At 50.3% G+C, this 26,226-nt stretch overlaps 1 protein-coding gene across 1 annotated transcript in view; it reads right to left on the reverse strand.

The window, feature by feature from the left end:
• Nucleotides 1–69: 69 nt before the first annotated feature.
• The window catches only part of LOC120982986 (myb-related transcription factor, partner of profilin-like), a 95,872-nt gene continuing 69,715 nt past the window's right edge, over nucleotides 70–26,226 (reverse strand). The window contains exon 3 of the mRNA XM_040413096.1: nucleotides 70–1,335. Coding sequence (XP_040269030.1) covers nucleotides 716–1,335 — 620 coding nt within the window. The 3' untranslated portion in view covers nucleotides 70–715. The remainder of the gene's footprint in view (nucleotides 1,336–26,226) is intronic.

Raw genomic sequence — 26,226 nt, forward strand, 5'->3', positions numbered from 1 at the left:
ACAAGCTGGGGGGCTCCTCTCCGTCCGCTGCATGTACCCTCGCCTCCTCTCTTTAATGAAAACCACACGTTAGGAATCAGAAGCTTTTAATATGTTATTTACATACAGAATCCATGCTCCCAACCCTCTAATTGTGTAACGAGGCAGGGAAGCCATTAGTGAGGATGCAGATATATTGCTGTCTGGAATAGCCACATGAATGGAGAGAGAGGAGGACAGGATTGGATAAGTCACTTACAATATGGAACATTCCCATAAAAAACCTGAGAGCAACAGGAAACAAATGCTGGACAGGCAGCCCCCCATTCATATCCCTCATCTGAATCCAGAGTCACCAAGACACCCGTAGAAGCTTCAGCACATGAGGGACACGTCATGCCCCGCTAACAACCTTGGGCCCAATGTGCCTTTATTAAGAACCTTCCTCTAAGCAGCCCTGAACCACCCACCGACGAGAGATCAGCATGGAAGACCCACATCTACAGGCCAACTCCTCACGGCTGCTCGTACCTTCATCACCAGGAGCAGGACATTGAGGCCCTCATGCTATACCATCTCCGACAATTCCTACAACAAGTGGATTGTGAGAGTCGCAATTCAAACACAGAAACAAACATGGAGTCTGCGGGAAGATTTCAGCCTTTTCTATCTGGGGAATAACGTTGATGAGAAGGCATCCTGAAGCGCGGGGCCTCCTCGCACAGTTCACCAGCATTTATACGTTTTTCCAGCGGCCTCTGCGCTTACGTGGATTCAGGTAGGAAAATCTCTTTCTTTTATTGGGAGGAGGGGGGGATGGAGGCTGAGGCGGTTCTTCTGTAGTCTCCAGGGCATCATCTCCAGGTTCCTCATGACGTTCTACCTCATAATTGACAGAACATGGTTCAGACTCTGGCTCTGTCTTTGTGGGAAAGTAAACAGGATCAATAAGGGCTGAGGGGTCCGGTGAAGCTGGCTGGGGAGGTATGAGAGGCAATAGGGTGGCCAGCACATTGGTCAAACGGTCCATACTTTGCCGCAGGGTATAGGTTAGGTGCCGAATAGCTTCAACTGTTTCTTGCTGAGCTCTCAACATGGCAACCGTTGGGTCATAGTGCTGACCGCCACCAGCAGGGGCAAGTAAAGGAGAAGCAGACCCTTGGGGCAGCTGTTCTGGAGAGTCCCCATCTGAGGGATCTGGTGAAGGACTCAGCTGTGGTAACTGAACTATACGAAGCTGAGGTGTTGGGGAAGCAGATTCCTTCGGATGAAGTAGCAGCGGAGGCTCTGGAGGACAGCAGGGGCCACTCAGAGAGTTCTCAGCACTAGACGAGCCGGGGCCAGGTAAGTGCAGGTCTGTGGATAAGAAGAGACATTGTCTTAGTTGAGCATAGCACTAGAAAATGTTGGCACCATAACATCTAAAGATCTTCACTACGGCCCAGGCTGCATGAGACTTCTAAGAGTCAGTCGTGGTGTTCCAGAAAGCCTGGTGTTCATGGTAATCTAGAGCCTTCCTGAGATGTTCTACCTGGTGGTCTCCTTCATCTCCCATGTAGATGTCATCTGTGGCCCTCAGTGGTGACAGCTTCTTGTGTTCTCCTGCTGGCCCCCCTATGTAGATGTCTCCAGCGGTCTCCTGTGACGTCAGTAGTTGTGAGACCTGTTAGGTTCTTCAGCCTTAGACCGTGTTCAGGAGATCAGGCAGGAAACAGTCTGCGGGTCTCTCTGGATCCAGCATTGCCGGAAGCTCCATTAATATAGTCTGGCCCCTTTAACTATAATGGGGTCGAGGTTTGTCTGCAACCTGGCAAATAAGCAATATGCGGTCCCCAAGGCACGGGCAACATCTGTGCGGTGGCCGGGACGGATCCAGACCCATCCAACTTGAATAGGTCCGAGATCCAGCCGCACCGTTAAAAAATATAACATGTTTAGCTTTTTTTGCGGTGCAGAGGCACGAACAGAAATACCGCGGAATCACTCCGTATCGTCCGTAGTGCTTCTGATCCATGCTTCCGCTCCGCACCGCATCTCCCGGATTGCAGACCCATTAAAGTGAATGGGTCCGCATCCGTGATGCGGGGTGCATGCGGTCGGTGCCCGTGTATTGCAGACCCGCTGTATGCAGGCCGCAATACGGCCACGGCCAGGCACCAGCCATGTGCATGAGGCCTAAACCTTTCATCATATCTATTGTCCATCTCCCCAAATCATTGATTCTGGGCAGCCGATTGTCACGAGGGTGTCGAGAACCACGCCTGACTCCGTTATACCCGGGGTCAGGAAGTCGCAGCGGTTGGCTGCACGCTCTATGTAAGATAGGGCTGTTTCTTTATGGTAGCTTTCTGGGTTTGCTTAGCAAACCCTTTTGGCTCACTCAGGGATCCGTAGCTCCTTCTCCTCAGCTGTTTCTTGTCCAGCACTCCCAACCTCCTTATATTCCTCTCACACTTCTCTGGTTGCCAGAGATAGAGCTTCCTGCCTGGACATCTATTCTGACCCTCTGGAGCTGTGTAGCTGCGTTCTCTGGTAGTTGGTCCAGTACGTTACCCTCCAGATCCCTGTTGGACCTTTGTGGTCTGCTGTGGTCGCCCACCTGGGTGTATGTGTTTGTCTGTATTGTCTGTCCTCGCCCTGGTGTTTCCCTCTTAGTGTCAGTGGTGCGGACTAGTGTTCCCACCGGCCCGTTCACTATCTAGGGCTCATTCTAGGGAAAGCCAGGGTTTAGGCACGTGATCGCCGCACGGGTGAGGAACCCGTCTAGGGACGTCAGGGCAGTCAGGTGCCAGCCGCAAGGTGAGTCAGGGGTCACCACCTTCCCTCTCCCTTGGGCAGGGCTTTCCCTTTTCCCTCCCTGTGCGTGACGCCGGTCATTACACCGATCATCCTCTGTAAACAGAGGTCTGTATGGGGATCAGTGATCGCAGCAGCAGATCCCAGGTCTCCATACACAGGACAGGACTGCTGCATGTAAACAGAGGTCTGTATGGGGATCAGTGATCGCAGCAGCAGATCCCAGGTCTCCATACACAGGACAGGACTGCTGCATGTAAACAGAGGTCTGTATGGGGATCAGTGATCGCAGCAGCAGATCCCAGGTCTCCATACACAGGACAGGACTGCTGCATGTAAACAGAGGTCTGTATGGGGATCAGTGATCGCAGCAGCAGATCCCAGGTCTCCATACACAGGACATGACTGCTGCATGTAAACAGAGGTCTGTATGGGGATCAGTGATCGCAGCAGCAGATCCCAGGTCTCCATACACAGGACAGGACTGCTGCATGTAAACAGAGGTCTGTATGGGGATCAGTGATCGCAGCAGCAGATCCCAGGTCTCCATACACAGGACAGGACAGGACTGCTGCATGTAAACAGAGGTCTGTATGGGGATCAGTGATCGCAGCAGCAGATCCCAGGTCTCCATACACAGGACAGGACTGCTGCATCTAAACAGAGGTCTGTATGGGGATCAGTGATCGCAGCAGCAGATCCCAGGTCTCCATACACAGGACAGGACTGCTGCATGTAAACAGAGGTCTGTATGGGGATCAGTGATCGCAGCAGCAGATCCCAGGTCTCCATACACAGGACAGGACTGCTGCATCTAAACAGAGTTCTGTATGGGGATCAGTGATCGCAGCAGCAGATCCCAGGTCTCCATACACAGGACAGGACTGCTGCATGTAAACAGAGGTCTGTATGGGGATCAGTGATCGCAGCAGCAGATCCCAGGTCTCCATACACAGGACATGACTGCTGCATGTAAACAGAGGTCTGTATGGGGATCAGTGATCGCAGCAGCAGATCCCAGGTCTCCATACACAGGACAGGACTGCTGCATGTAAACAGACGTCTGTATGGGGATCAGTGATCGCAGCAGCAGATCCCAGGTCTCCATACACAGGACAGGACTGCTGCATGTAAACAGAGGTCTGTATGGGGATCAGTGATCGCAGCAGCAGATCCCAGGTCTCCATACACAGGACAGGACTTCTGCATGTAAACAGAGGTCTGTATGGGGATCAGTGATCGCAGCAGCAGATCCCAGGTCTCCATACACAGGACAGGACTGCTGCATGTAAACAGACGTCTGTATGGGGATCAGTGATCGCAGCAGCAGATCCAAGGTCTCCATACACAGGACATGACTGCTGCATGTAAACAGAGGTCTGTATGGGGATCAGTGATCGCAGCAGCAGATCCCAGGTCTCCATACACAGGACAGGACTGCTGCATGTAAACAGAGGTCTGTATGGGGATCAGTGATCGCAGCAGCAGATCCCAGGTCTCCATACACAGGACAGGACTGCTGCATGTAAACAGAGGTCTGTATGGGGATCAGTGATCGCAGCAGCAGATCCCAGGTCTCCATACACAGGACAGGACTGCTGCATGTAAACAGAGGTCTGTATGGGGATCAGTGATCGCAGCAGCAGATCCCAGGTCTCCATACACAGGACAGGACTGCTGCATGTAAACAGAGGTCTGTATGGGGATCAGTGATCGCAGCAGCAGATCCAAGGTCTCCATACACAGGACAGGACTGCTGCATGTAAACAGAGGTCTGTATGGGGATCAGTGATCGCAGCAGCAGATCCCAGGTCTCCATACACAGGACATGACTGCTGCATGTAAACAGAGGTCTGTATGGGGATCAGTGATCGCAGCAGCAGATCCCAGGTCTCCATACACAGGACAGGACTGCTGCATGTAAACAGAGGTCTGTATGGGGATCAGTGATCGCAGCAGCAGATCCCAGGTCTCCATACACAGGACAGGACTGCTGCATGTAAACAGAGGTCTGTATGGGGATCAGTGATCGCAGCAGCAGATCCCAGGTCTCCATACACAGGACATGACTGCTGCATGTAAACAGAGGTCTGTATGGGGATCAGTGATCGCAGCAGCAGATCCCAGGTCTCCATACACAGGACATGACTGCTGCATGTAAACAGAGGTCTGTATGGGGATCAGTGATCGCAGCAGCAGATCCCAGGTCTCCATACACAGGACAGGACTGCTGCATGTAAACAGACGTCTGTATGGGGATCAGTGATCGCAGCAGCAGATCCCAGGTCTCCATACACAGGACAGGACTGCTGCATGTAAACAGACGTCTGTATGGGGATCAGTGATCGCAGCAGCAGATCCCAGGTCTCCATACACAGGACAGGACTGCTGCATGTAAACAGACGTCTGTATGGGGATCAGTGATCGCAGCAGCAGATCCCAGGTCTCCATACACAGGACAGGACTGCTGCATGTAAACAGAGGTCTGTATGGGGATCAGTGATCGCAGCAGCAGATCTCAGGTCTCCATACACAGGACAGGACTGCTGCATGTAAACAGAGGTCTGTATGGGGATCAGTGATCGCAGCAGCAGATCCCAGGTCTCCATACACAGGACAGGACTGCTGCATGTAAACAGAGGTCTGTATGGGGATCAGTGATCGCAGCAGCAGATCCCAGGTCTCCATACACAGGACATGACTGCTGCATGTAAACAGAGGTCTGTATGGGGATCAGTGATCGCAGCAGCAGATCCCAGGTCTCCATACACAGGACAGGACTGCTGCATGTAAACAGAGGTCTGTATGGGGATCAGTGATCGCAGCAGCAGATCCCAGGTCTCCATACACAGGACAGGACTGCTGCATGTAAACAGAGGTCTGTATGGGGATCAGTGATCGCAGCAGCAGATCCCAGGTCTCCATACACAGGACATGACTGCTGCATGTAAACAGAGGTCTGTATGGGGATCAGTGATCGCAGCAGCAGATCCCAGGTCTCCATACACAGGACATGACTGCTGCATGTAAACAGAGGTCTGTATGGGGATCAGTGATCGCAGCAGCAGATCCCAGGTCTCCATACACAGGACAGGACTGCTGCATGTAAACAGAGGTCTGTATGGGGATCAGTGATCGCAGCAGCAGATCCCAGGTCTCCATACACAGGACATGACAATCATCCAGTGGAAAAGGACCTTCACCCAGAGACGGGTTCAATGCTCAATTCTGATGATTTTTTTGAACCAGCAAAGCAAGGAATGGACACAAGTATAAAGGAAAGGACAAATATAAAATAATGGAGAAATATGAAGGAAAGAACGAAAATAAAAACTCACAACAACCAATAAGAGCTCAGCTTTCATGTTTTGAAATCCTCTGTAGAAATGGAAGCTGTGCTGTGGTTGGATGCTGTGGGCAACGAAGGCCACAAATTCATATTCAGACGCCGTGTTATTGTAATCTGTCCTCTCTTCTGGTTACGTCATCTCCCATGAGGGGTCCACAGGTCAGACTCAGCAACGTACCTGCGGAAGAAGCATCTTCTTCCAGCAAAGTCAATCAAATGGAAGAAAGGGCCATAAACGTCTCAGCGGAGGTCACTGCAGGAAACGCGCTGGGACAAGACCTCATGGCGCTATAAGATGTGTCCCTGCCCGACATCGCCCTCATGAACTGTACTTACAGCATTCATGACAGGGACACGTTATACCGCCGTGAGGCCACACATGGAGCCTGTTTCCTGCAGCGACCTCGCTGAGCCTAAGGGACAAAACCACATGTCCTACATGACGCAGAAGAGCCAATGGACTTCACCCTCTGCGCTGCATTAATTCACGCAGCGCTCAGTCACTTTGCTGGTACTTGTACAACACGGCAGATTTGCTGCATGAAAACCCACAACAGCAAATCTGCAGCTATTCAGTCAGGTGTGAACACATCGGGATGCTCGGGGGCTCAGGCCAAACACATCGGGATGCTCGGGGGCTCGGGCCAAACACATCGGGATGCTCGGGGGCTCGGGCCAAACACATCGGGATGCTCGGGCCAAACACATCGGGATGCTCGGGGGCTCGGGCCAAACACATCGGGATGCTCGGGGGCTCGGGCCAAACACATCGGGATGCTCGGGGGCTCGGGCCAAACACATCGGGATGCTCGGGGGCTCGGGCCAAACACATCGGGATGCTCGGGGGCTCGGGCCAAACACATCGGGATGCTCGGGGGCTCGGGCCAAACACATCGGGATGCTCGGGGGCTCGGGCCAAACACATCGGGATGCTCGGGGGCTCGGGCCAAACACATCGGGATGCTCGGGGGCTCGGGCCAAACACATCGGGATGCTCGGGGGCTCGGGCCAAACACATCGGGATGCTCGGGGGCTCGGGCCAAACACATCGGGATGCTCGGGGGCTCAGGCCAAACACATCGGGATGCTCGGGGGCTCAGGCCAAACACATCGGTGCATGGAAGTCAATGGGAGAACCCAAGCATTAAACCAGGCCCCCCCGGCTTTGAAGATGGGAGCGTGCCTGGTTCATAGGAAAAGGTCAGAAATTGATGGAAACACCACTGAAATGGTTCGGGAACAGCATGGGGAGGACGTCTGGATGCATCTTGGACTCCCAGGTCACTGCTGGGAACGATGCTGTCCAAATAGTACGCCACCTTTACAGACTGACAATAATACGCACCAAACCGAAGATAAAATCGATTTTAGAGGAAAAATTGTTAGGAAACGTTCCTTCCTGTATATTTACTTGTATATAAAGTGCAAGTGCTGCCAAAAATTACAAGTTAGAGGCGCTCCAATACAACCTGTATATCACATAAAGGAGGCCTCATTCACATTGTGGTACAATTGTTCTTCAGGTAGTGGGACTCCTACACTCATAAAGCCTATGCACTAAGGGAAAGGGCTGCCAAATATTACAAGGAACCGGCGCTCCAATACACCCTTTATTACCCATAAAGGAGGGCATCATACACAGCCTTGAAAAATTATGATTGATGGCCTGCTGGTGACCCTCAAAAACATTATGGGCGAGGGCCTGCTGATCTGACCCTCTAAAACATTTGGAGCAAGGGCCTGCTGGTGACCCTCTAAAACATTAGGGGTGAGGGCCTGCTGCCGCTTTGGTGACTCTAGAGCAGTGTTTCCCAACCAGTGTGCCTCCAGCCAAAGGCTGTCCGGACATGCTGGGAGTTGTAGTTTTGCAACAGCTGGAGGCACACTGGTTGGGAAACACTGCTCTAGATAAGCTGGGGACAATCGCACGTCCCCGTGACGGCGATGATCCATTCGGATGTCTGCCCTATCAACTTTTGATGTATTTTTGAACCCAAACCATGTAGCCCAGGGATGGGCAAACTGCGGCTCTCCAGCTGTTGTAAAGCTACAACTCCCAGTATGCCTACAGTTATCAGCCTACAGCAGGGCATGATGGTATTTGTAGTTTTACAACAGCTGGAGAGCCGCAGTTTGCCCATCACTGATGTAGACCATGGGTAACGGGGGAATCATGGTTCGATTCCAGAGAGGGAGCCTGAAAAACAGCTACGGCTACCACATCCAAGCAAGGCAGCATGCACGCAAATTACCTATTAGGTATAATTAGGTGAGGACCTGCAGGTGAGCTGACCCTGTAAAAGATTGTAGGTGAGGCCTGCAGGTGAGCTGACCCTATAAAATATTATATGTGAGGGCCTGCTGGTGAGCTGACCCTGTAAAAGATTATATGTGAGGCCTGCAGGTGAGCTGACCCTGTAATACATTATATGTGAGGGCCTGCAGGTGAGCTGACCCTGTAAAAGATTTGAGGTGCGGGCCTGCTGGTGAGCTGACCCTCTAAAAGGTTGTAGGTGAGGGTCTTCAGGTGAGTTGACCCTGTAAAACATTTTATGTGAGGCCTGCTGGTGAGCTGACCCTGTAATACATTATATGTGAGACCTGCAGGTGAGCTGACCCTGTATTACATTATATGTGAGGTCTGCTGGTGAGCTGACCCTCTAAAAGGTTGTAGGTGAGGGTCTTCAGGTGAGCTGACCCTGTAATACATTATATGTGAGGCCTGCAGGTGAGCTGACCCTGTAATACATTATATGTGAGGTCTGCAGGTGAGCTGACCCTGTAATACATTATATGTGAGGCCTGCAGGTGAGCTGACCCTGTAATACATTATATGTGAGGCCTGCTGGTGAGCTGACCCTGTAATACATTATATGTGAGGGCCTGCAGGTGAGCTGACCCTGTAATACATTATATGTGAGGCCTGCTGGTGAGCTGACCCTGTAATACATTATATGTGAGGCCTGCAGGTGAGCTGACCCTGTAATACATTATATGTGAGGTGTGCAGGTGAGCTGACCCTGTAATACATTATATGTGAGGTCTGCAGGTGAGCTGACCCTGTAATACATTATATGTGAGGCCTGCAGGTGAGCTGACCCTGTAATACATTATATGTGAGGCCTGCAGGTGAGCTGACCCTGTAATACATTATATGTGAGGTCTGCAGGTGAGCTGACCCTGTAATACATTATATGTGAGGTCTGCAGGTGAGCTGACCCTGTAATACATTATATGTGAGGCCTGCAGGTGAGCTGACCCTGTAATACATTATATGTGAGGCCTGCAGGTGAGCTGACCATGTAATACATTATATGTGAGGCCTGCAGGTGAGCTGACCCTGTAATACATTATATGTGAGGCCTGCAGGTGAGCTGACCCTGTAATACATTATATGTGAGGCCTGCAGGTGAGCTGACCCTGTAATACATTATATGTGAGGTCTGCAGGTGAGCTGACCCTGTAATACATTATATGTGAGGTCTGCAGCTGAGCTGACCCTGTAATACATTATATGTGAGGTCTGCAGGTGAGCTGACCCTGTAATACATTATATGTGAGGCCTGCAGGTGAGCTGACCCTGTAATACATTATATGTGAGGCCTGCTGGTGAGCTGACCCTGTAATACATTATATGTGAGGGCCTGCAGGTGAGCTGACCCTGTAATACATTATATGTGAGGCCTGCTGGTGAGCTGACCCTGTAATACATTATATGTGAGGCCTGCAGGTGAGCTGACCCTGTAATACATTATATGTGAGGTGTGCAGGTGAGCTGACCCTGTAATACATTATATGTGAGGTCTGCAGGTGAGCTGACCCTGTAATACATTATATGTGAGGCCTGCAGGTGAGCTGACCCTGTAATACATTATATGTGAGGCCTGCAGGTGAGCTGACCCTGTAATACATTATATGTGAGGTCTGCAGGTGAGCTGACCCTGTAATACATTATATGTGAGGTCTGCAGGTGAGCTGACCCTGTAATACATTATATGTGAGGCCTGCAGGTGAGCTGACCCTGTAATACATTATATGTGAGGCCTGCAGGTGAGCTGACCCTGTAATACATTATATGTGAGGCCTGCAGGTGAGCTGACCCTGTAATACATTATATGTGAGGCCTGCAGGTGAGCTGACCCTGTAATACATTATATGTGAGGCCTGCAGGTGAGCTGACCCTGTAATACATTATATGTGAGGTCTGCAGGTGAGCTGACCCTGTAATACATTATATGTGAGGTCTGCAGCTGAGCTGACCCTGTAATACATTATATGTGAGGTCTGCAGGTGAGCTGACCCTGTAATACATTATATGTGAGGCCTGCAGGTGAGCTGACCCTGTAATACATTATATGTGAGGCCTGCGGGTGAGCTGACCCTGTAATACATTATATGTGAGGTCTGCGGGTGAGCTGACCCTGTAATACATTATATGTGAGGTCTGCAGGTGAGCTGACCCTGTAATACACTATATGTGAGGTCTGCTGGTGAGCTGACCCTGTAATACATTATATGTGAGGCCTGCAGGTGAGCTGACCCTGTAATACATTATATGTGAGGCCTGCAGGTGAGCTGACCCTGTAATACATTATATGTGAGGCCTGCAGGTGAGCTGACCCTGTAATACATTATATGTGAGGCCTGCAGGTGAGCTGACCCTGTAATACATTATATGTGAGGCCTGCAGGTGAGCTGACCCTGTAATACATTATATGTGAGGCCTGCAGGTGAGCTGACCCTGTAATACATTATATGTGAGGCCTGCAGGTGAGCTGACCCTGTAATACATTATATGTGAGGTCTGCAGGTGAGCTGACCCTGTAATACATTATATGTGAGGTCTGCAGGTGAGCTGACCCTGTAATACATTATATGTGAGGCCTGCAGGTGAGCTGACCCTGTAATACATTATATGTGAGGCCTGCAGGTGAGCTGACCCTGTAATACATTATATGTGAGGCCTGCAGGTGAGCTGACCCTGTAATACATTATATGTGAGGTCTGCAGGTGAGCTGACCCTGTAATACATTATATGTGAGGTCTGCAGGTGAGCTGACCCTGTAATACATTATATGTGAGGCCTGCAGCTGAGCTGACCCTGTAATACATTATATGTGAGGCCTGCAGGTGAGCTGACCGTGTAATACATTATATGTGAGGTCTGCAGGTGAGCTGACCCTGTAATACATTATATGTGAGGTCTGCAGGTGAGCTGACCCTGTAATACATTATATGTGAGGTCTGCAGCTGAGCTGACCCTGTAATACATTATATGTGAGGCCTGCAGGTGAGCTGACCCTGTAATACATTATATGTGAGGCCTGCAGGTGAGCTGACCCTGTAATACATTATATGTGAGGCCTGCAGGTGAGCTGACCCTGTAATACATTATATGTGAGGGCCTGCAGGTGAGCTGACCCTGTAATACATTATATGTGAGGCCTGCAGGTAAGCTGACCCTGTAATACATTATATGTGAGGCCTGCAGGTGAGCTGACCCTGTAATACATTATATGTGAGGCCTGCAGGTGAGCTGACCCTGTAATACATTATATGTGAGGTCTGCAGGTGATCTGACCCTGTAATACATTATATGTGAGAGCCTGCGGGTGAGCTGACCCTGTAATACATTATATGTGAGGTCTGCAGGTGAGCTGACCCTGTAATACATTATATGTGAGGCCTGCAGGTGAGCTGACCCTGTAATACATTATATGTGAGGGCCTGCAGGTGAGCTGACCCTGTAATACATTATATGTGAGGTCTGCAGGTGAGCTGACCCTGTAATACATTATATGTGAGGCCTGCAGGTGAACTGACCCTGTAATACATTATATGTGAGGCCTGCAGGTGAGCTGACCCTGTAATACATTATATGTGAGGTCTGCTGGTGAGCTGACCCTGTAAAACATTAAATGTGAGGCCTGCAGGTGAGCTGACCCTGTAATACATTATATGTGAGGTCTGCAGGTGAGCTGACCCTGTAATACATTATATGTGAGGTCTGCAGGTGAGCTGACCCTGTAATACATTATATGTGAGGTCTGCGGGTGAGCTGACCCTGTAATACATTATATGTGAGGGCCTGCAGGTGAGCTGACCCTGTAATACATTATATGTGAGGTCTGCAGGTGAGCTGACCCTGTAATACATTATATGTGGGGTCTGCAGGTGAGCTGACCCTGTAATACATTATATGTGAGGCCTGCAGGTGAGCTGACCCTGTAATACATTATATGTGAGGCCTGCTGGTGAGCTGACCCTGTAATACATTATATGTGAGGTCTGCAGGTGAGCTGACCCTGTAATACATTATATGTGAGGCCTGCAGGTGAGCTGACCCTGTAATACATTATATGTGAGGCCTGCAGGTGAGCTGACCCTGTAATACATTATATGTGAGGTCTGCAGGTGAGCTGACCCTGTAATACATTATATGTGAGGCCTGCAGGTGAGCTGACCCTGTAATACATTATATGTGAGGCCTGCAGGTGAGCTGACCCTGTAATACATTATATGTGAGGCCTGCAGGTGAGCTGACCCTGTAATACATTATATGTGAGGCCTGCAGGTGAGCTGACCCTGTAATACATTATATGTGAGGCCTGCAGGTGAGCTGACCCTGTAATACATTATATGTGAGGCCTGCAGGTGAGCTGACCCTGTAATACATTAGATGTGAGGCCTGCAGGTGAGCTGACCCTGTAATACATTATATGTGAGGCCTGCAGGTGAGCTGACCCTGTAATACATTATATGTGAGGCCTGCAGGTGAGCTGACCCTGTAATACATTATATGTGAGGTCTGCAGCTGAGCTGACCCTGTAATACATTATATGTGAGGGCCTGCAGGTGAGCTGACCCTGTAATACATTATATGTGAGGGCCTGCAGGTGAGCTGACCCTGTAATACATTATATGTGAGGTCTGCAGGTGAGCTGACCCTGTAATACATTATATGTGAGGCCTGCAGGTGAACTGACCCTGTAATACATTATATGTGAGGCCTGCAGGTGAGCTGACCCTGTAATACATTATATGTGAGGTCTGCTGGTGAGCTGACCCTGTAAAACATTAAATGTGAGGCCTGCAGGTGAGCTGACCCTGTAATACATTATATGTGAGGTCTGCAGGTGAGCTGACCCTGTAATACATTATATGTGAGGTCTGCGGGTGAGCTGACCCTGTAATACATTATATGTGAGGTCTGCGGGTGAGCTGACCCTGTAATACATTATATGTGAGGGCCTGCAGGTGAGCTGACCCTGTAATACATTATATGTGAGGTCTGCAGGTGAGCTGACCCTGTAATACATTATATGTGAGGTCTGCAGGTGAGCTGACCCTGTAATACATTATATGTGAGGTCTGCGGGTGAGCTGACCCTGTAATACATTATATGTGAGGGCCTGCAGGTGAGCTGACCCTGTAATACATTATATGTGAGGTCTGCAGGTGAGCTGACCCTGTAATACATTATATGTGGGGTCTGCAGGTGAGCTGACCCTGTAATACATTATATGTGAGGCCTGCAGGTGAGCTGACCCTGTAATACATTATATGTGAGGCCTGCTGGTGAGCTGACCCTGTAATACATTATATGTGAGGTCTGCAGGTGAGCTGACCCTGTAATACATTATATGTGAGGCCTGCAGGTGAGCTGACCCTGTAATACATTATATGTGAGGCCTGCAGGTGAGCTGACCCTGTAATACATTATATGTGAGGTCTGCAGGTGAGCTGACCCTGTAATACATTATATGTGAGGCCTGCAGGTGAGCTGACCCTGTAATACATTATATGTGAGGCCTGCAGGTGAGCTGACCCTGTAATACATTATATGTGAGGCCTGCAGGTGAGCTGACCCTGTAATACATTATATGTGAGGCCTGCAGGTGAGCTGACCCTGTAATACATTATATGTGAGGCCTGCAGGTGAGCTGACCATGTAATACATTATATGTGAGGCCTGCAGGTGAGCTGACCCTGTAATACATTATATGTGAGGCCTGCAGGTGAGCTGACCCTGTAATACATTAGATGTGAGGCCTGCAGGTGAGCTGACCCTGTAATACATTATATGTGAGGCCTGCAGGTGAGCTGACCCTGTAATACATTATATGTGAGGCCTGCAGGTGAGCTGACCCTGTAATACATTATATGTGAGGTCTGCAGCTGAGCTGACCCTGTAATACATTATATGTGAGGCCTGCTGGTGAGCTGACCCTGTAAAACATTAAATGTGAGGGCCTGCAGGTGAGCTGACCCTGTAATACATTATATGTGAGGGCATATATGCGAGGGCATTTTATGCCACGAATAAGCATGTTGATATGATGGAAGAGGAGAAGGAGGATGAGAAAAGGAAGATTGAACCATATACCCTGTTTGTGGTGGAAGGGGTGCAGGGAATACAGTGCATTCAGTACATTATAAACAACACATGTAAAGTGCCTTTATGTTCAGCCGCTTTCCTCTGGTGGAGTCGAGAAGTCAGGGGTAATCCAGTCCTTGTTCATAAGCGTCAACCTGTCAGCATTTTCAGTGGACAGGCGGATACGCTTATCTGTTATAATGCAACCGGCAGCACTAAATACCCGCTCAGACAAAACGCTGGCGGCAGGGCAGGCCAGCACCTGCAAGGCGTAGAGCACAAGTTAGTGCCACGTGTCCAGCTTGGACTCCCAGTAGTTGTAAGGCACTGAGGCTGACACGGTCTGCTACGTACTCCTTCTTCCAAAATGTTTTCCTCCTTGTGACACTAGGCTGGCGGGGTGTCATGAAACAACTGCCTCTGTTGGAACTGCTGTGTGTTCCCCTCGTCTCTCCTCATCGGTTGCCCAAGGAAGTAAGGACTCTGCCGCCAGCTTTGAAAGCTGGAAATTCTTGGAGCAATTTTTCAACAAGGATCTTCTGGTATTGCACAGTTTTGCTCATCCTCTCCACCAGAGGAATAAGAGGGTCGAGAAGGGTGAACAACCAGTAATCCGTGTTGTCTAAAATGGTTATAACGCGCAGGTCGCAGGAAAGGCAGCCTAACATGAAGTCAGCCATGTCTGCCAGAGTACCAACAGGCAAGACTTCGCTGTCCTCATCAGGAGGATGACTCTCAATCTCCTCATCCTCTTCTGCCCACCTACGCTGAACTTCCATGGGTACTACCCTCTGTAGCGGAGGCAACCGTCTCCTCCTCCTCCTCTTCATCGTCTAATTCGCACTGAGAAGACGAACTGAGGGTGGGCTGGCTATCACTGGCTGTGTAATTTCTTCCTCCATTTCCACCTCTTCTTAATTGTGAGCAGCGAGCGTTTGAGTAGACACAGAAGTGGGATGGTGACGCTGATAATAGCGTTATCGCCGATCACCATCTGTGTTGATTCCTCAAAGTTTCTTAAAACCTCACAGAGGTCAGACATCCATGCCCACTCCTCGCTTGTGAAGAGCGGAAGCTGACTGGAAAGGCGACAACCATGTTGCAGCTGGTATTCCACAACTGCCCTCTGCTGCTCACAAAGCCTGGCCAACATGTGGAACGTGGAGTTCCAGCGCGTGCTCACGTCGCACAACAGCCGGTGAGCTGGCAATTTCAAGCGCTGCTGCAGCGTTGACAGAACGGCTGAAGCTGTGGATGACTTGCGGAAATGAGCACACACGCGGCGCACCTTCACCAGTAGCTCAGGCAAATTAGGGTAGATTTTGAGAAACCGCTGAACCACAAGGTTGAACACTTGGGCTAGGCATGATCTGTGTGTAAGCTTGCCGAGCTCCAAAGCCGCCACCAAGTTACGGCCATTATCAGACACAACCATGCCTCGTTCTAGGTTGAGTGGAGAGAGCCACAGTTCAGTCTGGTCCCTTATCCCCTGCCACAGCTCTGCGGCGGTGTGCTGTTTGTCCCCTAAGCAGATCAGCTTCAGTACGGCCTGTTGACGCATCCCCACTGCAGTGCTACACTGCTTCCAGCTACCGACTGATGGCTGGTGCTGCACGCGTAATTCGGAGGTGGAAGTGGAGGAGGAGAAGTGGGGGTTGGAGCCACTAACGTAGGTGCTGGCGGAAATCCTGATTAACATAGGGCCCGCAATCCTTGGTGTCGGTAGCACCTATGCCATCCCAGGGTACGACTCGCTCGCGGCATCCACAACATTCACTCAGTGTGCCATCAGGGAAATGTAGCGTCCCTGGCCGAATGCACTTGTCCATGTGTCCGTGGTTAAGTGGACCTTCCCAGTAACTGCGTTGGTCAGGGCACGTGTGATCTTACGGGACACATGTTGGTGTAAGGCGGGCACGGCACACCTTGAAAAATAGTGGCAGCTGGGGACTGCGTAACGCGGGACGGCCGCCGACATCAGGCTGCGGAAGGCCTCAGTGTCCATAAGCCTAAATTGCAAAATTTTCAAGGCCAGTAATTTGGAAAGTTGCGCATTTAGTGCTATGGCCTGTGGGTGGGTGGCTGGGTATTTGCGCTTGCGTTCAAAAGCCTGGGGTAAGGACATTTAGATGCTGCGCTGGGACATGGAAGTGGATGTGGTTGCTGATGGTGCTTGCAAAGGTCCAGGTGCAGGGCGGGAGGCATCCGGGCCTGTGTCTTCGACAGGGGATTGGCCAACACGTTCTACACAGAGGAAGAGGAGGCAGTGGTGTGACCCGCAGACACAGATTGTGGACCAAGGCGTTCGTCCCACTTATTACGGTGCTTGGATGCCATGTGGCCCCGGCTGATTTTTGTATGGCACAGGTTGCAAACTACTATTCTTTTGTCGTCCGCACTTTCCTCAAAAAAGCGCCATACTGCGAAACATCTACCCCTTGGCAAGGGATATTTACGCAAGGGTGTGCTCCGGGGAACAGTTGCTGGCCTGTTTGGTGTGGCCCGCCTTCTCCCTTTTGCCACCCCACTGCCTCTTCCAGCCTGTTGCAGTGCTGAAGATCCCTCCCCCTCTGTACTGCTTTCCTCGCTCAGCTTTTCACCTTCCCAGGTTGGGTCAGTGACCTCATCGTCCACCACCTCCTCTTCCACTTCCTAACTCTGATCATCCTCCTGACTTGTTGACCTAACCACAACCTCAGTGATTGACAACAGTGTCTCATCTTCTTCAGACAGTAATTTCAGTTGACTCATTGGCAACTGTGTCTCATTATCATTGGCGAAAGGGCCAAATCAAGTAATGGCGATGAAAAGAGGTCCTCGGAATATCCGAGTGTGGGATCACTTGTTTGGCCAGACTCTCCATGGTGGGAGGATCAGGGTGAGGATTCTGCTGACCAGACTCCTGGCTACTGAGACTGGACTTGGTGGAAGACAGGGTGGTGCTTAACCGACTGGAAGCATTATCTGCTGCAATCCAACCGACCACCTGGTCGCACTGAGCGTTGTCCTGCGCCGCCCTGCAAACTGGGACATGAAGCTAGGTATCGTGGATGATTGTTTTTCTTGTGCTCTGGCAGCAGGCACAGTTTCATTGTGCCCAGGGCCACGGCCTCTGCGTGCACCATCAGCAGCACGGCCACCTCCCCGTCCCTTACTGCTCGCCTTCTTCACATTAAAGGTTATATATGCTTGAAAGTCTGTCACACGTACAGTAGCGCAGGATATGGAAGTGTATGCGGAAAAAATTGTACAAAGGTATTTGTGATGAGGAAACGTTATACAGGAGATGTCCCGCAGGTAATGTCGCTGTTCGCAGTGTCTACGGAAAAAGTACACTGGATGTCACTGATATTTTAGGGATGCGCACACTTTACACAGGAGATGTGGTGCGGATAATTTAACTGTCCGCAGCGGCCTATTACACGGTATTAAGCGCAGGATGCCCTAAAAATATATATTGCTGCCACACACAACAGTCCTTAAATGGACTTTTGGGTCTCTGAAAAGTTTTCTGTATAAAAATCTTCCTATTACACTCCCTACACTGTCTGTCCCTGACTATGCTCAGCTCTCCCCGACTACGAATGAGCCGAACATGCGTCATTGAGGGCTATAAAGCACCCGATGACGCGTTCCGGCCAGCCAATCACTGTAATAACAGTAGCCAACATGGCTACGGCATTACAGTGAGGACAGTTTTCGAGCATGGCGCTCGAGCACATGCGGTACTTGGCCAAGTACCGCCATGTGCAGAGCATCGAGATGCTCGAGCCAAGCCTGCTCGATCATCACTAGCAACCAATATTTAAGCCAGATTCAGAAAAGTATGGCGGCCTTATAAATAATACTTCACTTCTTTTATTACGCAGTAATAAGATGTGGCCCCCAAGGGTCAAATGATAGAAAGCGATCAGCAGTGCGAGATAAGGGAACGGTCTTACCTGGGCTCCCAATCACCTTACTTGGCCTGAGCCATTCTTTACACCCAGGTAGCGGAGCACTCGCCCGGATAAGCCGTCAGTGTCACAGCTCCATCCAGGACTGTGCATCCCGATGCGTTTCCTTGGGTCGTATAACCCAAATCATCAGGGGACTGGCGGGAAGCAGAAAATACATTCTCCCCATCTGTGCCTCTGTTCCGCATCTCTGCGATTGTGGACCCTTTCACATATTTGGTGAGGCACCAAAATACGAAAAAAGTCAAGGGGGGGTGAAAACTTTTGCAAGGCACTATATATATATATACAGACATATAGTTCATTTATCTATGTATATCGTGACGTACGTGGGGCAGCGCGTGACGTATACATGTGTGTGACGTACGTGGGGCAGCGCGTGACGTATACATGTGTGTGACGTACGTGGGGCAGCGCGTGACGTATACGTGTGTGTGACGTACGTGGGGCAGCGCGTGACGTATACATGTGTGTGACGTACGTGGGGCAGCGCGTGACGTATACATGTGTGTGACGTACGTGGGGCAGCGCGTGACGTATACGTGTGTGTGACGTACGTGGGGCAGCGCGTGACGTATACGTGTGTGTGACGTACGTGGGGCAGCGCGTGACGTATACGTGTGTGTGACGTACGTGGGGCAGCGCGTGACGTATACATGTGTGTGACGTACGTGGGGCAGCGCGTGACGTATCTGCAATGTGACAGGAAGATCTTCTGGCTATGTTTGCTCGGAGATGATCATGTGACTGTGTTTGTATGCAAGGTTAGGTTGTGCAGGGGGCGGGGAGGGCAGATTATTCACACCCACAAATATCCATGGGGCGGGCTCAGGCATTGTTGGTACACGCCCCCACAGCTTTGCTGCAGCATGTAAACAAAGCATGAATAACAGAACCTTGCAAAGTATGTTTTTTTTTTCAGGAAATTAAGCTTAAAGGGGTATTCCCATCTTAGACAATGGGGGCATATCGCTAGGAGATGCCCCCATTGTCTGATAGGTGCGGGCCCCACCTACAAGGTGAAAGGAGCCGGGGAGAGTTGTGGCTGGAGGACCCCGGGTTTCCCAGGGTCCGTCCACCACCAGGCGCAGCTCCCCGCCTCTCCCACTGAAGTGAATGGGAGCGCACCGCGCATGCGCACCCGCCCTCCATTTATTTCTAGTGGGCTGACAGAAATAGAGCCAGCGCTCGGCTATTTTCGGCGGCTCCATAGAAATGAATGGAGGGCGGCTGCACATGCACCCTCGACTTTCTCCGCTCCGTTCTCCTGGTCGGTGGGGCCCGCACCTATCAGACACTGGGGGCATATCCTAGCGATATGCCCCCATTGTCTAAGGTGGGATAACCCCTTTAAAGGAAATCTGTCACCAGGATAACCGCTATTGCAGTGAAGCCGCGGCCTAATAGCACTTCGGACCTTATTTCCAGATCGGCCTTTGTTCCAGCAATAGAGGTTTTTATCCTCTGGAAATCCAGTTTATTTGGTATGCAAATGAGGGTAAGGTGCCCAGAGGGGCGTCACTCTTGCAGGAAGGAGCCCAGACACGCCCCCTGCCACAATGTGTCCACCCTCAAGACTTGAAACCCCGCCCCCAGGTCCCGCTAAGCCAGGCATCCTCAAACTGCAGCCCTCCAGCTGTTGTAAAACTGTAGCTGTAGGCTGTTCGGGCATGCTGGGAGTTGTAGTTTTGCAACAGCTGGAGGGTCGCAGTTTGAGGATGCCTGCGCTAAGCCACGCCTCTGATCTGGTTAAGCCACGCCCCCTCCTACTCCTGAGTGTCAGCTGCAGGGGTGGGAGGGAGGCTAGACTTTCTCCCTGCAGCTCACACTCAGACAGCACCGTGCTGCTGTCTGAGAGTGAGCTCTTCAAAAGGACACGCCCCCGATCCAGTAAAGGCCACTGTTAAGGGGGCGGGCCCCTGTGGAGGTCACTGTCAAGGGGGTGGTATACTGTGAAAGTCACTGTTAAACGGGAAGGCTACTGTAAAGGTCAACGTTAAGGGGTGGGGGGCTGTGAAGGTCCAATTTTAAGGAACGCGGCACTGTGTGGGGGGGGTCAGTGGTGTTAAGGGGTGGGGGCTGTGGAGGCAACTGTTTTGGGGGCGGGGGGCTGTAGATGTCACTGTTATACTGGATAGTGTTGATATCATTTAAAGACACACAAACATTAAATGTACCGCGTCCTTCCGCTAGTCTTATTTATAAGGCCGCCATACTGTACCAGCAACGTGATGGGGTTCTGCCAAGTCTCATGTACGGATGTGTCTGCAGCACGTCATAGGGACGTACGGCCCTTCCTCCGAGTCTTCTATAGCCACAATACATGCGGAGGACTCTGGGCATGCACATCTGCACCATGTGCACAGACCCTTACGGCACAATCTGATAGAGCGGCCGCACCCGTCCAAAGGTGGCCTATGTTACTGAATGGCTGCCGCGTCTGGTGGGCGAGGCCGCGATCATTAGGAGAGCGGATTCCAAGTAGTGTCTGTCCTTAACCTCCCGCCACAGCCAAAATCAGGCATTGGTGATAAAAGGAGGAACCACTCACCTTCCCCTGCAGGCATGCGGGGTGTAAGTGACCAGGCAATTGTTTTCAATTTTGTCTCCTTCCAAGATCTAGAACTTTCCTGTATCAGGGCTTGTTTTCTGCAGGACAAGTTGCAGTTTTTAATGGCACAATTTTGGGGTAATTTATTGAATAATTAAGTACGGATTGGTTCTTTGCCCTCTAATTATTCTACTACCCTCTATGTTCCTAATGTAGTGAGTTGGGGATAATTAGCACATACAGAGTGGTTAGGGTTAACCCCTAGGACATGCCCCACACTGGGTCAGCGCTCTCATTAGGAGCAGTGCAGGTCTGATACCTTCTAATGGCCAACAAAGATAGAAGTCATGAAGTTACATAGCGAGCTTTCGAGACATCACCAATCCCTTTATCAGGTGTACTGGGAGTACTGGGAAGAGACTGGTGATGTCTCTAACATCATTACTTCTATCTTTGTTGGCCATTAAAAGGTATCAAACCTGCAATACTCTCATGAGAGCGCTGAGCTAGTCTTCTATTGGCCAACACGGGACCAGACCTTTCCTTTACCCCCCACTGGACATCCTTAGGGTTATGAACCCTTGTCCACTGAGAAGATCATCCAGGACATGGACCACATGCTAGGTGGGTAGCGTGGTGATGTGAGCCCCCCGTTGTGTATGGGATTTGGCTATTAATCACACTCAGTAAGTACTTTTATCACTTAGCCTGTGTAAGCCTGATTTATTCTCAAATCTTTGAATTCATGTTATAACAGGTACATACCCTACTGATTCTGGGGGGGGGGCAGCAATGATGCCGCTGAGTCTTTACACCGGCGGTCACCCCTGCTGATCAGCTATTCCAGTTCGCAGTGGAATCAGCATTTAAGTTTCGGGAAACCCATTTAACTTTTGTTAACTATTTGCTAGTCCCACAAAGGGATGTTAATAGAGGAGCTTTTGATTGCGTCTATAATACATTACGTTGCTTATGCAATATATTATTCAGTCAGTCGGCACCAGTGTGGCACAGCTTCACAACTCCCTGCGCTGCAGCCCCCCGCGCTCTCAAAACGGGGAATCCGCTCTCTGTAACCGCTTAGATGCTGCAGTAGCTTCTGACCGCGACATCCAAGGGGTTAAACAGACCATTGCTTCTGCTGATCTGGGCCATTAGAACAGGAGCCGGGCTGTAATGTAAGAGCCAAGCGCAGCCGCTCTCCGCAGCGCAGAAAACGGTTATTCTAGGCTGCTGTAAAAAGGACTAGAATAAAGCCCATTAAGGATCGCTGCCTTCTCTAACAGCTGATCGGTGGGGGTCCTGGACGTCGGACCCCCACCAATCAGAGGATAGGTCATCAGCATTTAAGTCTCAGAAACCCCCTTAAGGACAGACTTAACTTCTCTGTTTTTGAATCCACTCCTGGTTTTGTCCTTAAATAGCCCTTCGGGTGCATGCACACAGCAGTGCGGCTCATCTCCGCACCACAATCCGATCCTGTAGTGGGTTGTGACATTTGCCCCAGATCTGCACAAACACTTAACATGCTGTGGATTTCAGGATCTGCCCCACATTTCTGCCTTATGTACACGAGATTGTGAAAAGCTCATCCACTTTGCTCTATCATGCTGTGGATTTCCTGTCTGCACGTGGCCTCAGGCTGGGGCCCCACCGGGACCATTTGTGACACTCCTGGTGGACTTTGTGCTCACCTCCCTCAGGGCGGTATAAAGTAGTGACAGAAATGCTGATGTCAGCGGGGTCGCTGAGAACCAGCATCATAATCATTACAGCCCAGGCCTGGAAAAGAGTCACATCCACCTGAGAAGAGTCCTGGTCATTATAATCTCCTGAGAAGAGTCCTGGTTATTATAATCTCCTGAGAAGAGTCCTGGTTATTATAATCTCCTGAGTAGAGTCCTGGTCATTATAATCTCCTGAGAAGAGTCCTGGTTATTATAATCTCCTGAGAAGAGTCCTGGTTATTATAATCTGCTGAGAAGAGTCCTGGTTATTATAATCTCCTGAGAAGAGTCCTGGTTATTATAATCTCCTGAGTAGAGTCCTGGTCATTATAATCTCCTGAGAAGAGTCCTGGTTATTATAATCTCCTGAGAAGAGTCCTGGTCATTATAATCTCCTGAGAAGAGTCCTGGTCATTATAATCTCCTGAGAAGAGTCCTGGTCATTATAATCTCCTGAGAAGAGTCCTGGTTATTATAATCTCCTGAGAAGAGTCCTGGTTATTATAATCTCCTGAGTAGAGTCCTGGTCATTATAATCTCCTGAGAAGAGTCCCGGTTATTATAATCTCCTGAGAAGAGTCCTGGTCATTATAATCTCCTGAGAAGAGTCCTGGTCATTATAATCTCCTGAGAAGAGTCCTGGTCATTATAATCTCCTGAGAAGAGTCCTGGTCATTATAATCTCCTGAGAAGAGTCCTGGTCATTATAATCTCCTGAGAAGAGTCCTGGTTATTATAATCTGCTGAGAAGAGTCCTGGTTATTATAATCTGCTGAGAAGAGTCCTGGTTATTATAATCTCCTGAGAAGAGTCCTGGTTATTATAATCTCCTGAGTAGATGTCAGGAGTGACACGTATACAGCAGCAAATAATGGGGGTCTCGGCGCTCAGACCCCCACTAGTCTGCATGAATCTCCTGAGAAGAGTCCTGGTCATTATAATCTCCTGAGAAGAGTCCTGGTCATTATATTCTCCTGAGAAGAGTCCTGGTCATTATAATCTCCTGAGAAGAGTCCTGGTCATTATAATCTCCTGAGAAGAGTCCTGGTCATTATAATCTCCTGAGAAGAGTCCTGGTCATTATAATCTCCTGAGAAGAGTCCTGGTCATTATAATCTGCTGAGAAGAGTCCTGGTCATTATAATCTCCTGAGAAGAGTCCTGGTCATTATAATCTCCTGAGAAGAGTCCCGGTTATTATAATCTCCTGAGAAGAGTCCCGGTCATTATAATCTCCTGTGAAGAGTCCTGGTCATTATAATCTCCTGCTGATTATTGGCAGGTCTCTCCTAGAGAGAAAGGGAGAAAACTAGGTAGAAGCCGGTCAGTCCTCAGCAGGAGAGCAGCCAAAACCAGGACTCTTCTCCAGGAGGCCGGGACTCTTCTCCAGGAGGCCGGGACTCTTCTCCAGGAGGCCGGGACTCTTCTCCAGGAGGCCGGGACTCTTCTCCAGGAGGCCGGGACTCTTCTCCAGGAGGCCGGGACTCTTCTCCAGGAGGCCGGGACTCTTCTCCAGGAGGCCGGGACTCTTCTCCAGGAGGCCGGGACTCTTCTCCAGGAGGCCGGGACTCTTCTCCAGGCCCAGTCTGCAGTGATTGTGATGCTGGTTCTCGGCATCCTCTGACTGTTAGCTGATGAGTGACCCAGCGCCGACACCAGTATTTCGGTCACTATTATATGCCGCCCCCAGTGAGGTCAGCATACAGTTGATGACAGGTTCCCTTTATCTATCAAGTGAAAGCTGATCGTGCGCCTGCCGTCACTCAAAGGGTCTCTGAGTTTTCAAGCAACGTCTTATAAGTCATGCAGACTAGTGGGGGTCTGAGCGCTGAGACCCCCATTATTTGCTGCTGTATACGTGTCACTGCAGAGGACAAACTCCCATAGACTTTGAATTGAGTCCGTCTCGCTTCCCTCCTCATTCAGCGCTCGGACCCCATCGATCAAATCTTTTGATATATCGCGATGTAGGCCTGGGAAATTTTGTTTAAAAATAAAATCTAAATTTGAATGTTGATTTTATTTTTGTTAATTAAACTAAAAAAATCCCAAGACACAATTCAATCAATTATTTTCTTTATATTTCTTGTTTGCCATGCTCCCCCAGCCTTACCCTAACCCCAAGTAGGGCGATTACGGCAAATAAAACAAATCTCTACTTTATGGAGGATTATCAATTATAATCTCTATTCTCTTTTTTCTGGACGCACTGTAAATAAGGGAGTATCCAATGCCTGTAAATGGAGGGACGCAGCTGCAAGGTTGGAGAGGCGTGCAGATGAGTGCGGGGACGGCGGGGGAGGGGCGCCAGCAAGGCAGGGTGGTACAATGGAAGGGCTCATGCACACAAACATCCCCATTCACTTCAATGGGGCCACAAAAGATGCAAACGGCACGAGGTGTGCAGTCCGAGGCATCCACTAAAAAAACTGAACATGTTCTACTCTGGTCAGTATTCGGACTAGGATCGGACTGGTCTATTATGGGCCAGATGTTCCAGTCTGCAAAAACGGATATGGTCATGTGCAGGAGCCCGACATGAAAGGGGACACAGAAGATGGCAAGGAGAAGTCCGGTGTTTGGCAGACGCTGCAGCCTGCCTGTTCAGCTTTCCGAGCGCTCTCCTCCATCAGGTCTACCTCCTTCAGCTTCCTCGCCACATGTGGCCCTTCACGAGACACGTCATGCTGAGGTGAAGTAGGAGGAGGGTAGAGGAGGTGGGACGGGCTCTGCAGCGGAAGCCTAATTCAGTGCAGAGGAGAGATCTACAACCACATGAGACGTCGGAGGACGGTGCTTCCGTACCACACCCTGAATGAGGCAGGGAGGCATAGACGTTAAGGAGTAAGGGCTCATGCACACGACCATTGCTTGGCCGTATTGTGGCCCGCAATACACAGGCACCGGCCGTGTGCATCCCGCATCGTGGACCCATTCACTTCAATGGGTCCGCGATCCAGGAGATGCGGAAGAGGAGGCACGGAACCGAAGCCCACGGAAGCACTACGGACTGCTTCCGTGGGTTTTCTGTCCATGCCTCCACACAGAAAAAAAGTAGTGTATGCACAAATTTTTTGCGGTGCGGACAGATCACGGACCCTTTCAAGTTGAATGGGTCTGGATCTGTCTGCGGCTGCCGCACGGATGTTGCCGTGCATTGGGGACCGCAAATTGCAGCCCCCAATGCATGGAACGGCCGCACAACGGCCGCGTGCATGAGGCCTAAAGCATAGGGCGAGTCATGGCTTTACTCTCCCAGATAAACCCGAGAGAATAAAAAGATGTAAAGCCCATAAGTCGGACCTAGATCATGGTTTAAGGACATGTCCCAAGGAGCCGGGTGGAAACGGGCAATCTCACCGAGAACCCCCACTGATGAGATGCCAGCCGTCCAGCTCTTGGAAATGAAGCACTTACTTCACATTGAACAGATGGAGACTGAAAGGTCAAAATATTTGGGGGAAGTGGGAGCCAAGGTGCCGGCTGAAGAAG

Source organism: Bufo bufo (genome assembly GCF_905171765.1).
Source record: "Bufo bufo chromosome 8 unlocalized genomic scaffold, aBufBuf1.1 SUPER_8_unloc_2, whole genome shotgun sequence".
NCBI classification, from domain to species: domain Eukaryota; kingdom Metazoa; phylum Chordata; class Amphibia; order Anura; family Bufonidae; genus Bufo; species Bufo bufo.